At 32.2% G+C, this 14,484-nt stretch overlaps 2 protein-coding genes and 1 pseudogene across 2 annotated transcripts; 2 read left to right on the forward strand and 1 right to left on the reverse strand.

The window, feature by feature from the left end:
- The first annotated feature begins 4,960 nt into the window (after positions 1–4,960).
- On the forward strand, positions 4,961–6,915 carry LOC108341710 (L-type lectin-domain containing receptor kinase IX.1-like; annotated as a pseudogene).
- A 613-nt stretch (positions 6,916–7,528) lies between these two features.
- On the forward strand, positions 7,529–10,236 carry LOC108341876 (probable cinnamyl alcohol dehydrogenase 1). Its single transcript, XM_017579538.2, has 7 exons — positions 7,529–7,669; positions 8,236–8,329; positions 8,569–8,682; positions 8,777–9,007; positions 9,156–9,441; positions 9,559–9,709; positions 9,821–10,236. The coding sequence occupies exons 1-7, from the start codon at positions 7,597–7,599 to the stop codon at positions 10,021–10,023; spliced, it is 1,152 nt and encodes a 383-aa protein (XP_017435027.1). The 5' UTR covers positions 7,529–7,596; the 3' UTR covers positions 10,024–10,236.
- Positions 10,237–11,711: 1,475 nt separating this feature from the next.
- On the reverse strand, positions 11,712–13,827 carry LOC108341810 (U3 small nucleolar RNA-associated protein 18 homolog). The gene is made up of 2 exons (XM_017579463.2): positions 13,710–13,827; positions 11,712–13,494 (listed from the first exon to the last, which is right to left on the reverse strand). The coding sequence occupies exon 2, from the start codon at positions 13,477–13,479 to the stop codon at positions 11,836–11,838; it is 1,644 nt and encodes a 547-aa protein (XP_017434952.1). The 5' UTR covers positions 13,480–13,494; positions 13,710–13,827; the 3' UTR covers positions 11,712–11,835.
- Positions 13,828–14,484: the final 657 nt, after the last annotated feature.

A 14,484-nucleotide genomic window follows, 5' to 3' on the forward strand; every position in this document is an offset into this window, starting at 1 on the left:
TTGAATAGTATATAAGAAATTAAAACTCAAAAATTTATAATCTTAAAATTTTGTATTATATATGATATTAACTTTTGAACATATGAATTAGGAAAATAATTTAATAAAAAAAACTAAAAATCAATATTAATTTCTATATTTAAAGGACCAAGCATACAGTCCTTGAGTTTTTAGCTGTGAACTCAACAAAAGAAAATATCAATCCCATGGAACCTTTTAACCAAAAGCCATTGAATATTCATCACGTATAACAAGTCAACTTGGCTAGTTGTTTGGTTAAAATTAACTCCCATATTTTCATAAGCATGTTTTTAACAAATATTTTAGATGTCAAAATCTGTATATAAATATGCATACAAATTTTTTTAAATATCAAATATATAAATATTAAAATTTAAAAAAATTAAATTAGATATTAATTTATATACGTAAAAAAAAAAATAGGAGATCAAGATCTCCTCGTATACTTAAGCTCTTACATATTTTTATGAAATTCAATATTTCGATTGAAAATTTATGTGGGTCTAAATGTTAAGTAAGTAAAAATGTGAAAGTTTAATATTATATAAAAATAAAAATACATAAATTCATTGTACTAAAATTTTGGACTGAAAATAATATTAATTTTTTATGTAGTTTATACTTAACTTTTATTATTGTTGAGTTTTCATAAATAAAATAAATTTACAGTATATAAAAGCATGTAAATGTTACTTTGAAAATATGATTTGTAAGAATACAGTATACTTAAAATTCATTTTTTAATATAATATCAAAACTTCAGTCATAAATATCTAACATCAGTCTTATAAATTTATACACTTTTAACATAAGGAAGGAAACTTTGTTGATTACATTATGATGTGAAGCAACATACCATTCATTTATACTGAAATGAATAATAATACTTTGACATGACAACATTTTAGCATCATTTACGTGTCATTATGTGATTGATCTAAAATTATTTCACAATCAATAATAATCATTATAAGCATCAACATGGACCAATCACAGAATGACACGTAAATGATGTTAAAATGTTGTCAAAAAAATGTTGTCAAAGTATCATTATCCATAATAAAATAAGTCTAACATCCTATATTTTATGCATAGTAGAATTAATTTAGAGAATCTGTGCACCTCTACCACATCATATATATATATATATATATATATATATATATATATATATATATATATATATATATATATATATATATATATATATATATATATATGTTGAAAGAGGAGTATATTAGCATAAGAAAGTGAGCAATACCATCTTTAATTATATAGTGCTTTATTAAAGGGCACTAAACCCAAACATTAATCCCTTTTAATATTGGTATTGAATAGGACAGTTTTGGAACTTATTGCAGTGATTGGGCAAAGACCACGTGATAGAGATTTTGTGCCCAATCAAGATATCTTGTTTCCTTAAACAATGAATGGACTCATTAATTGTTGTGTCTGTTCACACTCTTCCTTAATCTCTATTTAAGGAATGCCATTAAACTAATCCATCCCTTAACCTCTCCAACTAAGGTTATAGCCAGGTGTCAATCATCAACAAATCATACCCATTATTAGTCAAACCGACTCAAATTCATGCCCCATTTAATTAACATATCTATTAATTCTAATAATCAAATTGTCCCTTTAAAATATACCCACTCTGAACTTTTTATTAACTAATTATTTGTCTCAGACAGACCCATAAGCAAATAGATCAACACACATCCATCAAACCTATAAGACAACTTATTTCTTGGAACAATAAATATTAATGCCACTGTTAATTTATGTTTATGTTTATGATGAGTATTTGAGAGAGAATTTATATGGAAAATTTAACACTACGCAAATATTAGTTCAATTATACAATAAATTAATTAAAAACTTTAATATATTAATTTTTATATGAAAGACATTATCCGCTTTAAAGCTGGAATTTTGTTATTTTTTTTAAAAACATTTTTTTAATGATGAAAAGAGAAAAAATATGTAAATTATCTTAAACTGAGTAAATTATTGAATATGATAAAAATGTTTATTTTATTTAATATAAAACATGATAAGAAAAACACGATAAAAAAAACACTTATTTTTATTTAATATAAAATTTAAATTTATACTTAATATTCTATAACTATGGAAAATATAGAGAAATTTAAAATATAAATATAAAAAATGAATTTTAAGTTTAATTTAATTCTATAAAATTAATTTATAAAATAAAATTTATATTTATTTATATATTATAAATTGACTTTATTTTTATTTTTAATGAATATAAAACTTAAAAAATAAATGAAAGTAGAAGTAGAATAATGTGGGATTAATATGGATAGAGGGTGAGAAAGGCTTTTTGATAATACAAAAGAATAGTGTAAAGATAGTTGTTTGTGCTTTGGTTGTTAAATAGTGGTGAACTGCTATAGTTTTATGAGTCATTATTACAGTACGAGGATACCTACAGAAAGAGATTCATGAATCAGACAACAGGCTGTAAAGTTATGTGGATTTTCATTTGTTTTTGGCTTTCACTCAATTTTATATTTTAAAATTCATCTTAATTAAAAACATATTTACTTCTCATCTTTTCTATGTTTCCTTTCAAATCTTTTACATCAATCTTATAGATCTCGAAATGAGGAAGTTGAAACTAAAATGTTTTATTTTTTACCATTAAGTCAACAATTTTTTCTTTTTCATAATATGTAATCGTAAGATTCATTGAGATAACATAAAATAATATAATTATTTCAATTTAGATTGACTCATCGTAAACTTTTTTTAATCAATATTTCCTACTACATCATCAAGATATTCAAACATTAATAATTACTCTACGCCATATTTAGATATTATTTAACCAATAGATTTGAATTCAGATAAGTTAAATATTTGATCATTAATACATTAAAAACTCAATGAATCTAAATTTTATATTGGATAAAAATAAGAAAATAAAATATTATAAAAGTAAAAATCCCATTAATCTATTACCTTAAAGTTTTGAATCAAAAATAGTGTTAATTCTTATATAATTAAATTCTGATCTGATTAGAGTTTGTATTTTTCCACTAAACTCATCCTTGATATATTCAACTTAGATCTCATTGAGTTTTATTTATTTTCATTAATTAAATATTTATAGTTAAAATTATTATGGAATATAGAAATGAAACCTGAATCTTTAAAGTCCACAAAAAAAATGTTGTTTAAAACTATACTGGTGTTTCGTGAATTATATTCAGGTAACACAAATAATGGTAAATGAAAAAAAAAAGTAAAAGAGAATAATTTAATAATAATATTAATATTACTATATATATACATATATTAATTTTAATTATAAAGATAAAATTGTGATATTCTATGTACTGATTTTTTTATCTATGATATATATAATTATTTATATACGTTTAAATCTCTTTATTTTTATCTCAAAAAATTTTAAATTAAACGATTCAAACTTTACTTTTAAATTTAATTTATAATTGAAAGTGAACAAAGCTTTAACTCTTTATATTTATAGGAAGGACTATTTTTTTAAACATGGTTAAATAATAAATATTAAGAATTCTTTTAATAGAAAGCAATACAAAACGAAGGTGATTGTCTTTGTGTTTAACTGGTTTCTCTGTAAAAAAATGATGGCTTTCCCCTGCAATTTGTTGGTAGCGAGAGCATAAGCAGCGACTTATTCAAAGATTTCCCGAACCACAATGCTACCCAGCAAGAGCATTGGTTTAGAGTCATACTTTTTCTTATTTTGTTGGTTAAGAACAATGTCATGAGTTTATGCCCAATTCATAGCTGTCGAAGGTAAACGTTTCAACTTTCACAGATAACAACAAAATGAAAATTTCACATTAAAGTGATATTGTAAACTATACTTATATGTGAAAATTTTTGAAAAACTAAAATACAAAAAAAAAAGTTATATAAAAATACAATTGCATTTATAAATATACCTTGGTTCTTAATATCTAAAAATAATGCAAGAGATTTAAATGAGACATTAAATATTCATTAATAAGTTTTTATATATAATCACATAAAATATTAACACTACTTTTTATTTTAAAATTTTTAAGTAATAAATTAATAAATTTTCAATCTTATATAACGTTTATTTTCTTAATTCTATTTAATATTCAAAATCTTAAAATAATAATAAATTAATAAATCTTTAATTTTATATAATATTTTATTTTTTTATTTTTAATTTAATGTAAAACTTAGTCTCACTTAAAATTCTAATCAGGTCCGTATCATATCTAAAAAAGAAATTATTATAAGTTTGCACATCATTAAATGATAGTTTACATCAGTATTGACCCTGCCCAGATGAATTTCTTTACCCTGAAATCTAGCTAGGATAGATTTCAGTTTATCCTTAACAAATAAAACTTAATTGGGCATCTTGATTGCTCAGGGCTATGATTAATGACAGCTTTTAACTGTTCTTATTTTAACAATTGAGAGACAATTGTAAAACTCATGTTATATTTTTGAAATTGGACAAAACAAAAACATGTTAAACTTCTTAAATTCAATGTTTCATTGAAAAAGAAAAAAAGAAACAGCAAATGCAAGGTACACCATGGTGGCATCATAGGGAATGCTCAGATACGATAAAGAAAAAAAAATTAAGTTTAAAGATAACGGTGAAAAGGCTTCACGCGAATATAAAGTTGCATCATGAAAGCTAAAAGACGTAGTCACATCCAAGCATGACATTGGCATTGTGCAAGTTACTAAGTATTTCGATTGTTTCCAACGTTGGTTATCAAATTTTAAACCCGAATATTGTGTCTCTTCCTACGAAGCACGTATGAATATCAGACAAATCATATAAAAAAAATATAAAAGTAACAGTGAAAAGAAATTACTGCATATATAATACATGAAAAGCCTTTGATTGATACCAAAAGTGACTGACTGGCACATGGGGAATGGAGGTTTTAGCACACTGACTCTTATCTTGTGCTATGCAATGGCAACCGTTTCATTCCTCCCTTCTACAAATACACTATCGTGTAGCTACCTCAAGTTCTGGGGAAATGATGCATGGCTGCAACTGCGAGGAGACGCAGAAGTTTCAGCTTCAGAAATCCAAGTCACATCTAACAGGGAAGGAAAGAACAACAGTTACAGTGTTGGACGTGTCACACCTGAATTAACGATGCATCTCTGGGATAAGAGTTCTGGGAAACTTGCAGACTTCACTACCCACTTTTCGTTCTCTGTTTATTCAAATGAAATTCAGTTTGGAGATGGGTTTGCATTCTTTTTGGCGGATCCTGGGCTTCCCCTTTTGAATAACATCACGGAAGGTGGTGGTCTTGGCCTTGTGGATGGTGACAGAGTGTTGAACTCGACGCAACACTCATTTGTGGCAGTGGAGTTTGACACCTTCCAAAATCCATGGGACCCCGAAGACCCTCATGTAGGTATGAATTTCAACTCTATGAAGTCCAATGTAACTGCATCATGGTTAGCTATTATGTCACAAGATGTGGTTTATAATTGTAGCATTGAGTACAATTCCACCACTTTTTGTTTAAGTGCTTCTTTCACTGGCTACGATTACAAAAAATATGGTCGAATACAAAATAGCCTTTCGTACCATGTTGATTTGAGAAAGCACTTACCAGAGAGGGTCATGGTTGGCTTCTCCGCAGCTGCGGGATATTATTTTGAGGATCATATTCTGAAGTCATGGTCATTTAGTTCAGGCTTAGAAATAGAAATTGGTGATACTTCCGGTGATGATAATAAAGCAGTTGAGTGGGTAGGAATTGGGATAGGTTTGGTGGTTTTCTTAGGATTGGCTTGTTTTCTGATGTGGAGAAGGATAAAAGGGAAGGAAAAAGTGTTGGAAATTGATCTAAAAATGGACGATGAGTTCCAAAAGGGAATAGGACCCAAGAGGTTTCCATACAATGAACTGGAAAGTGCAACGAGTAAATTTTCAGAGTCGGAGAAGCTTGGACAAGGAGGCTTCGGTGGCGTGTATAAAGGTTTTCTGAAGGATTTAAACTCCTACGTTGCCATCAAGAGGGTATCGAGAGAATCAAAGCAGGGGGGGTAAAGGAATATGCTACTGAAGTCAAGATCATTAGCCAGTTGAGGCACAAGAATCTGGTGCAACTCCTTGGTTGGTGCCATAGAGAAAAAGATCTCCTTCTTGTGTATGAATTCATGCCAAACGGAAGCTTAGATTTCCATTTATATAGGAACGGTTTTTTGACATGGCCAGTGAGGTATAACATAGCTCTAGGCTTGGCTTCAGCGTTGCTATACCTGCAAGAAGAGTGGGAACAATGTGTTCTTCACAGGGACATAAAATCAAGCAACATAATGTTGGATTCAAGCTTCAACGCTAAGCATGGTGATTTTGGTTTGGCTAGGTTGGTGGATCATGAAAAGGGGTCGCAAACAACGTTAATAGCTGGAACAAGGGGATACATTGCACCAGAATATGTGACTACAGGAAAAGCTTATAAGGAATCTGACATATACAGTTTTGGTGTTGTGTTATTGGAGATAGCTAGTGGAAGAAAAGCCATTGATCTAAAGGCACAGGAGGGGAAGGTATCAATAGTAGAGTGGGTTTGGGAGATGTATGAATTGGGAGAGATATTGAAAGTTGCAGACCCAAAACTGTGTGGAGCGTTTGATGATGAACAGATGAAAAGGTTAGTGGGTATAGGTCTTTGGTGTGCTCATCCAAATTACAGATTCAGGCCTTCTGCCATGCAAGTCATTCAAATGCTTAAATTTGAAGCTGAATTGCCAACTCTGCCAGAGTGGCTACCTGTTCATAATTTCTATCCTTCAACAGTAAAAGTAAATTTTTCATCGTCTTCAAACACTGTAACTGTCCAGGAAATTTTGTAGAAGAAACTATTCAGATGGAAGTTGCTCGCCATTTTACTTTGGAAAAACTTAAATGTTTTTGTCAATTTTTTTACTGAACGTTCTAACACCAATAGTATAATAGTTTTTATTTTAAAATACAAAATAATATTTTCAATTAGTTTGCTTTAAAAGCCAAAATATTTTATGTTATAACTTAGCTTTACAGGTTATGGATTCTTCCTATCTCGATCGTTTCCGTCAGGTGTGAGTCACCTAAATGGACCTTAGAAAGATAAAAACACTTTTCTATAATTAAATTATTCTTTTCGTTTTATGAAAAAATATTTAATATTTATATTTTTTAATTTCATTATTTTATTTAAGTTTTATTAAATATCATATGTTTGAATAAATAAAAAGACGCATATTATGAAAATGCTAAAAATAAATTACATGTTTATTTAAATATGACATAAGGCGAGCGTCGTTAATAAAATGAAAAATGTGAATATATATATATATATATATATATATATATATACTTTATTAATTATAATTTTAAACATTTTAATGATTTAGTTTAGAGTTCAGTCTTGCTTAGTTTATTTCTTTTGTGTTAATATTAATTAATAAAATCTGAATGTGAAAAGAATCCTGGGTTTTGACCAAATTGTTTTTAATTAATTCGATTGCTTATAAAAGTAATCGTTTGAAAATCACATGGGTCATTTATTTTACATCTTCATCCCCTCCGATCCTCACATTCGTGGATCCCTTACTCAACACACCACAGGTGACTCTCTTATTGACTCTTCTTCGCGAACTATTACAATTTACAAAACTATTTTGGAATTTTTTACAAAAGCTATTTCGTAATTTTCCGTCATTTCAGTTTAGGATATGGATTTGTTTACTACCATTGTTGAATTGAAGAAAAGGTTTAATATGTTCGTCTGTTGATGTATCGTTAGATGATTGAGTTAATTTAATTAATGAATTAGGTAATTCGTTGCCTTCTTATATCCGTTATTGTCAACTCAGCCTGTGAGTTTTGGTCTTAACACTTGCAAGCATGAAATAATTATGTCAAATACAGTTTTCGTGATTGAATATCGATGACTAGGGATTTTTCTTGCTACTACAAGCATATCAATTCATGGACATTTTTCCATTTCTATGGCATGTGGCATTCTCTATCTATCCCTGACATCTCTGATTTGTTAGAAGTTACATGAGGATAATACTATTTCTTTTATCGGCACATGAGGATAATAATAACCTGTAAATTCTTGCTGAACATTCCTATGTTTTAGTTTCATGAAAAGTAAACTGATAGTTAATTGCGTTATGGTGGAGTAGAAAAAATGAGTTCCAAAGGTGTTGATGAGCAGTGCCTGGGATGGGCGGCAAGAGATGCATCCGGAGTTCTATCACCTTACAAATTCAGTCGCAGGTATCTTCCTCTTAGATACCCCTTTATACAATGGGCTGCTGGAGTTTATGTTTTCTGTAAATGGTCATTTTTTTTTTCATGGCAACCCTATTTCCAAAAGTAACTAGTTGCGGTTCCATGTTGGATGCCACATACTGATGTCAATTTGGTCATGTATGTATTTTTGTTATCATTTTTGTCTTATCTTGAGATAAAAGTCGACTTTCTGACCTTTTTCTTATGATAATATGATTGTTAAGGAATCTTGGGAACGAAGATGTTCATATTAAAATTACACACTGTGGTGTTTGCTACGCTGATGTAATTTGGACAAGGAATAAACATGGTGACTCAAAGTATCCTGTTGTGCCTGGGTATGCACGCTTTTTTTTTTCGTGTGTATGGATGAGTCGTTGAGAATCCAATGTACTTTATCTAATCTGCTTATGTTTTTTTTTTTCGTATCAGTCATGAAATTGCTGGGATTGTGACAAAGGTTGGCCCTAATGTCCACCGTTTCAATGTTGGTGACCATGTTGGAGTGGGGACTTATGTCAACTCGTGTAGGGATTGTGAGTATTGTAACGAAAAACAAGAAGTTCTTTGTACCAAGGGATCGGTCTTCACTTTTAATGGTGTTGATTTTGATGGTACAATAACAAAAGGAGGATACTCAAGTTATATAGTAGTCCATGAGAGGTAAACTTAACAGATGGCTAGATCCTAATTGTGAGTTTTACAATGTCTTCTGCTCTGAATTTTATCATAAGCTCTGAATGTATGCTTGATTTTATACTTACTACAGATATAGTTCTGGTTCATGTCATATTTAGTGTTGCTTCTGCAGGTACTGCTTCACGATACCAAAAGGCTATCCATTGGCTTCAGCAGCTCCTTTGCTTTGTGCTGGAGTTACTGTTTATTCTCCGATGGTGCGCCACAAGATGAATCAACCTGGAAAATCTCTTGGGGTGATTGGTCTTGGTGGCCTTGGTCATATGGCAGTGAAATTCGGAAAGGCATTCGGTTTGAGTGTAACAGTTTTTAGCACTAGTTTGTCCAAGAAAGAAGAGGCACTGACCTTGCTTGGTGCAGACAAATTCGTTGTTTCATCTAATCAAGAGGAAATGAAGGTAAGCGTAACATGAAGCATCTACTCATAACATTTTCATCAGATCATGAACAAAACACCGATATTGACAGACCCTCGTACTTCTTTGTCGTCAAAATTGGTGGTGATTCCTATATAGGCGTTGGCTAAATCGCTGGACTTTATAATCGACACAGCATCTGGTGATCACCCATTTGATCCTTACATGTCACTTTTGAAGCCATATGGTGTTTTTGTCCTAGTTGGTTTCCCTAGTGAAATCAAATTCAGCCCTGCAAGCCTTAATATAGGTATGTTTGTTTTGAGTTATAGTTTGTAGGAATTATCAGTTATTCAATTCGGGGAATTCAATTTATTGATGCAGTGGAACTGCATATAAATATGCATCTTCTGTTTGACAGGATCAAAGACTTTCGCCGGAAGCGTTACAGGTGGTACAAAAGATACACAAGAGATGATTGACTTCTGTGCTGCAAACGATATTCACCCAAGGATAGAGGTGATTCCAATCGAGTATGTCAATGAAGCTCTTGAGAGGCTCGTAAATAGAGACATCAAATACCGGTTTGTAATAGATATTGAGAACTCCCTAAAAGAAAATTAAGTTGCTTGCAAAACCAGACATGATTGGAGTTTATCATGTTAAAAAGGTAATGATGCTTACTGGTCATATTTACTTCCATAGACATGGTTCCAATGGAGCATTCGGTTTAAATAAAATGTTGAATTTTCTTTAACTGTTTTGTGTAACTGATATGATATGATTGTTAGAAGATTTTTGGTCATGGAAATTAATATTGTGTTATTTTAATTTTAATAGTCTGTGCTCAGAAATTGTAAAGAGTGTTTTTCTTAATACTAATTGATCTGTATAATAAGATTATTGCCTCATTGTTCCGACCTCAAGCTACTAATCTACCAAAATAACATTGTTAGGGCGCTTTGGAGTAAAGCGGACTTCGATAATCCTGATATAGTGTGTCCTGAAAAGATACATATAAACTGTCATTAACTTCTATTCTAAATCATTGTAGAACTATTTTCAACGTAAAACTATATTCAAAATTGCGTTCCATTATTATTTTTTACCACGACCTCAATTATTTCACAATCCTCATCCAGTAGCCACAAATTTAAAATCTCCACATATAATATCGATCAAAATATTTTTCTTGGAAGCGAACACCATTAATTTTCATATATTTATTGTTCATTTTGAATGAGTTACATGTTTGCTCCTAATAAATTATTTTAAATTTTTCATATATTTTTTTCGATCAATTTAAAACACTAATTAATCAATCAATATGGTTGATATTATTAAGTTTGGTCATGGGAATAAAACAAAATCGATTTTGCTAGACTCTGCACATTGTAATAACTTAATTGTCAACTCATCTTTCCTCACACTTTTGTTCAAATGCATGATGAAAATGCTAACATGTGTTCACCCAAATTTCATCTCCTACACACCGTGAGTTTTTGGTGTTGGTACTTTGCAAGATATCACCTGCAGCTTTAATCGTTTTTTATTACCGACTGGGGCAACAATTGTACAGAAATTACAAGCTCCATTAAACATTTTAACCAATGAAATCAATGTCTCATTCTCTGACGCTATGATACGGTATCCAGATGTCCTTTTTCTTGTGCCTGGGTAATATACAAGATTGGCTCGTGGTACACTTGACCCTTTACTATTATTTGGGAGGATGATGAAATATTTAACAAATCTGGCTTCAATGCTTCAAGGTCTGTAATTTGGCCTGTTCAGGCTAGATCAAACTCTACTAAAAAAACAGGATTTCAAGATCTCACTACAACAGCAATAGCTTTAACGGAAAGAGCTAGTTTAAGCTTGATTCCGATCAATAAAAAATTCCTTTTCTGCTGCTAAATCTAACCATTTGTTGACATTTTGCATTATGAAAAGAAACAGGAAAAGAATGCATAGAAATAAAAGCCGGGAATTCAGTAACAGCAATCTCAGGTGCAAAATCACAACCGTGTCACAGAGCGGAGCTGGCCATTCAGTCCCATAACCTGAACACCCTCCCCCCAACTTACAATTACATAAAACGATACGAGTTCACAATAATCAAATCACCTGTCAACCATGTCACTAGAAGATAAGCGTATGTCAAAATAAACACCCTTTTGAAGAATGACAAAACACAATTTATAACTAACATATAACTAAATGAAAATTAATTTTTAAAAATTGAACAGAAGAGGACAGCTAAATCCCAATAAAATTGATGACAAAATACATGAAGCTTGGTAACTTCTAACTTAGAAGAAGAAACACATGAAGCTTCATTTGATTAATAATGATTAATACAAATCAAGTCTCAAAATTTCCAACAAAAAAAGTACACTACGACCTCTCAAAACTTTCCAGTATTCTAAATCCTCCTTAGGCATGCTGGTAATGGTGCAACTTATACAATAAAACTTTGCCTGAAGCGTTTCCCACAGCCATGAAACCACCACCTGGACTAAAATCAATACAGCGAGGATAATACAGGCTCCTATTAGGAGGTGGCCAGTTGGAAAACACAGTATAGGATGGGATATGTATTAATTTTAAGCTGCTCTTCTTCATGCCAGAACAGATTGCTAATATTTGAGAGTCATGATTAAATCTCATAAAATCCACTCTCGTAGTCAAATTCTCTATGGCCTTGATTGGCTTTTGCTTGCCCCCAAGAAATTCCTCTCTGTTGTAAATATTCACAATTCCACTGTCTGAACCAGTTGCAAAATGAGTCCCACTTGGGGAAGTACATAGTGCTGTGCCGTTTATGCAACCTTCATCTACACCTTTATGCATGCAAGTTCTCGTTCTCAGATCCCAGTGGTAAACATGGCCATCACCGCCACAGCTTAACAACTGCTGTCCATTCTCAGCAAAAGCTAATGAACGGACTGTTCCATTCATCTTTAGTGTACCAACTAATTGCTTTGTTTTCGTTGAAACCAATAATATATAACCTTCATTACCTATAAATGCTATCAATTGAGAATCAGGAGATACTTCAAAATCCTCTATACTCTTCTCCTCCCTACCAACCAGAGGACCTATTTTATCAACTCTAGCTTTAACTAAATCAAAACTATAAAAAAAATTTCTTCTTCCGGATACAATAACCTGAGACCCATCAGGCAAGAAAGACGCTTTTCGAATGGGGCAATCTTCAAGGAAGATGCTCTGAATTTTAGTATTCCGCTTGCCATCAATTTGAAAGAATCTAAGCTTCCGATCCAATCCAGCGGCGAGAAAAAGCTGTCCATTCTGATGGAATTGAACTGAATTTATGGGCCCATTAGAAGGATCCTGTATATTTGCATCCACAAGTCTGGAGTATTCAAGATGTCCGGACAACAATTTTGCACCACTCTTCACAACCAGGTCTTCATTTGTCTTGAGAACACCATCCAAATCCTCAAAACCTCGGCTCACAATAGCTTCGTTTTCATCATCAGTCGACTCATCATCGGAACCTCTATCCGTTTTAGAATCAACCCGTGCCCATTCTGTTCCTGGGTTGAGCTTAACATGCTGAGCCCTCAATCTTGACACATACTCTGAACCCGAGATCAAATCCTCGCCCTCTTCCTTCCTCAACTTCCTCAATCTGAAAACCTTGGCTATGTTCACAGTGGCATTTTCTTCTTCGTCATCCACCCACACAGGTTTCCTTTGTAGAGCACGTTCATCATCATGTCCACGATCTCCCTCAGACAAGTCAGCATCTTCTTTTTGGTAAACTGAGAGAACAGTATCCGCAGACCGGTCAGTGAAGAACACATCCGAAACCTTTTCAGCAGCCTTCCCGGGCTCCACTTCTTCGTCTTCCTTTCCAAACTCAACAGGGGAATAGAGAGAACCAAACAAAAAACTCTCAAGTTTCTTCATTTCTTTCACTTCTTCTCCCTCGAATTCTTTCTTCCTCTTCCTCACTTTCAGAGTATCATTATTCTTGACATCATCTTCAACCTCCCTCTTGCTCTTAATAACCTCGTTTTTAGTGCGAACATGTTGGGATATCAAACTCATCTTCCACAACCCAACCTGCAAGGTAAATAAAGTTCAACCAATTTTCCATTTAAGAACTACAATCATGAAATTGAATACGAAACAAAAGAGCAGAATCAGCGAGACAGCAAATAAGAAATTCATATGAAACAAAAAACTATTAAAAGTTACGATGGCTAAAATCAAACGCATAAAGGGATACGAGGAAAATTAAATCAACTAAATGAACGCCGACAAAAGAGCGGGAATACCTCGTTAATGGCCACTTTTGGAATTGAACGCGACGGTGGTTGCAGAGTGAGACTCACGACGGAAGCGTTTTTAGGTTTTAGCTCAGAGAAAAAGCTGCAGCAAGGGTTTTAGCAATTGGATTGGGCCTTTCTCTTCTAACGGGCCGTGCCAGTTTTTACTTCATACAGAGTGGGAATGTCTCCTTGCACCCCCACCCCGAAAATACAAAATAACTAAATCGTCCTTAAATACTTTTTAAACTTTGTTGCATAGTGCTGTCAAAATGGGTTGTGATCCACGAGCCAATCTGGCTCACCACGAGTTTGAGCCGGGTTGGGTTTGAAAAAAATATAATTTTTTTTATGTGAGTTAGTTTTTCACCCAGCTTACTTGAAACTCGGCTCACCGGGTTGAACCCGTTAGTCCTGTCTCACCAACCCATTTTACTTTAATTTAATTATTTATTGTTTTGTGTTTCAACGTTATTAGTTAGCATTTTTTTATTATATTGTAAATTGTGATAAAAAAGATGTTTGAGAAAAATATTATAGATTTATCTAGGTTTAAACCCTTTAGTTGTCCCTATTTATGTGAGTTTTTCCAGTTTGATCCCGACTTATTAGAATCCTCAATTGAGTCCTTAAAAGTGCTAATTTGAGTCAATTGAGGCCCTGCCGTTAAATTTAGTTAACGGGGGTTAAGTTTTTGCACAAATGGAAGGGTGATGTGTCAATTTTTGAACACGTGGCATGGTGAGAGTTGAAATGTGGAATTTGGCAACTTGTAAAATTATAA

This window comes from Vigna angularis, chromosome 6 (assembly GCF_016808095.1).
Source record: "Vigna angularis cultivar LongXiaoDou No.4 chromosome 6, ASM1680809v1, whole genome shotgun sequence".
In the NCBI taxonomy this organism is placed as follows: domain Eukaryota; kingdom Viridiplantae; phylum Streptophyta; class Magnoliopsida; order Fabales; family Fabaceae; genus Vigna; species Vigna angularis.

Bases quoted from the DNA above. Each gene is read 5' to 3' on its own strand.
- LOC108341876 (XM_017579538.2), top strand. From the start codon at position 7,597: ATGGGTCATTTATTTTACATCTTCATCCCCTCCGATCCTCACATTCGT. The intron at 8,330-8,568 runs GTATCTTCCTCT...ATGATTGTTAAG, and splicing joins CCTTACAAATTCAGTCGCAG to GAATCTTGGGAACGAAGATG. The intron at 9,710-9,820 runs GTATGTTTGTTT...TCTGTTTGACAG, and splicing joins CCCTGCAAGCCTTAATATAG to GATCAAAGACTTTCGCCGGA.
- LOC108341810 (XM_017579463.2), bottom strand. From the start codon at position 13,479: ATGAGTTTGATATCCCAACATGTTCGCACTAAAAACGAGGTTATTAAG.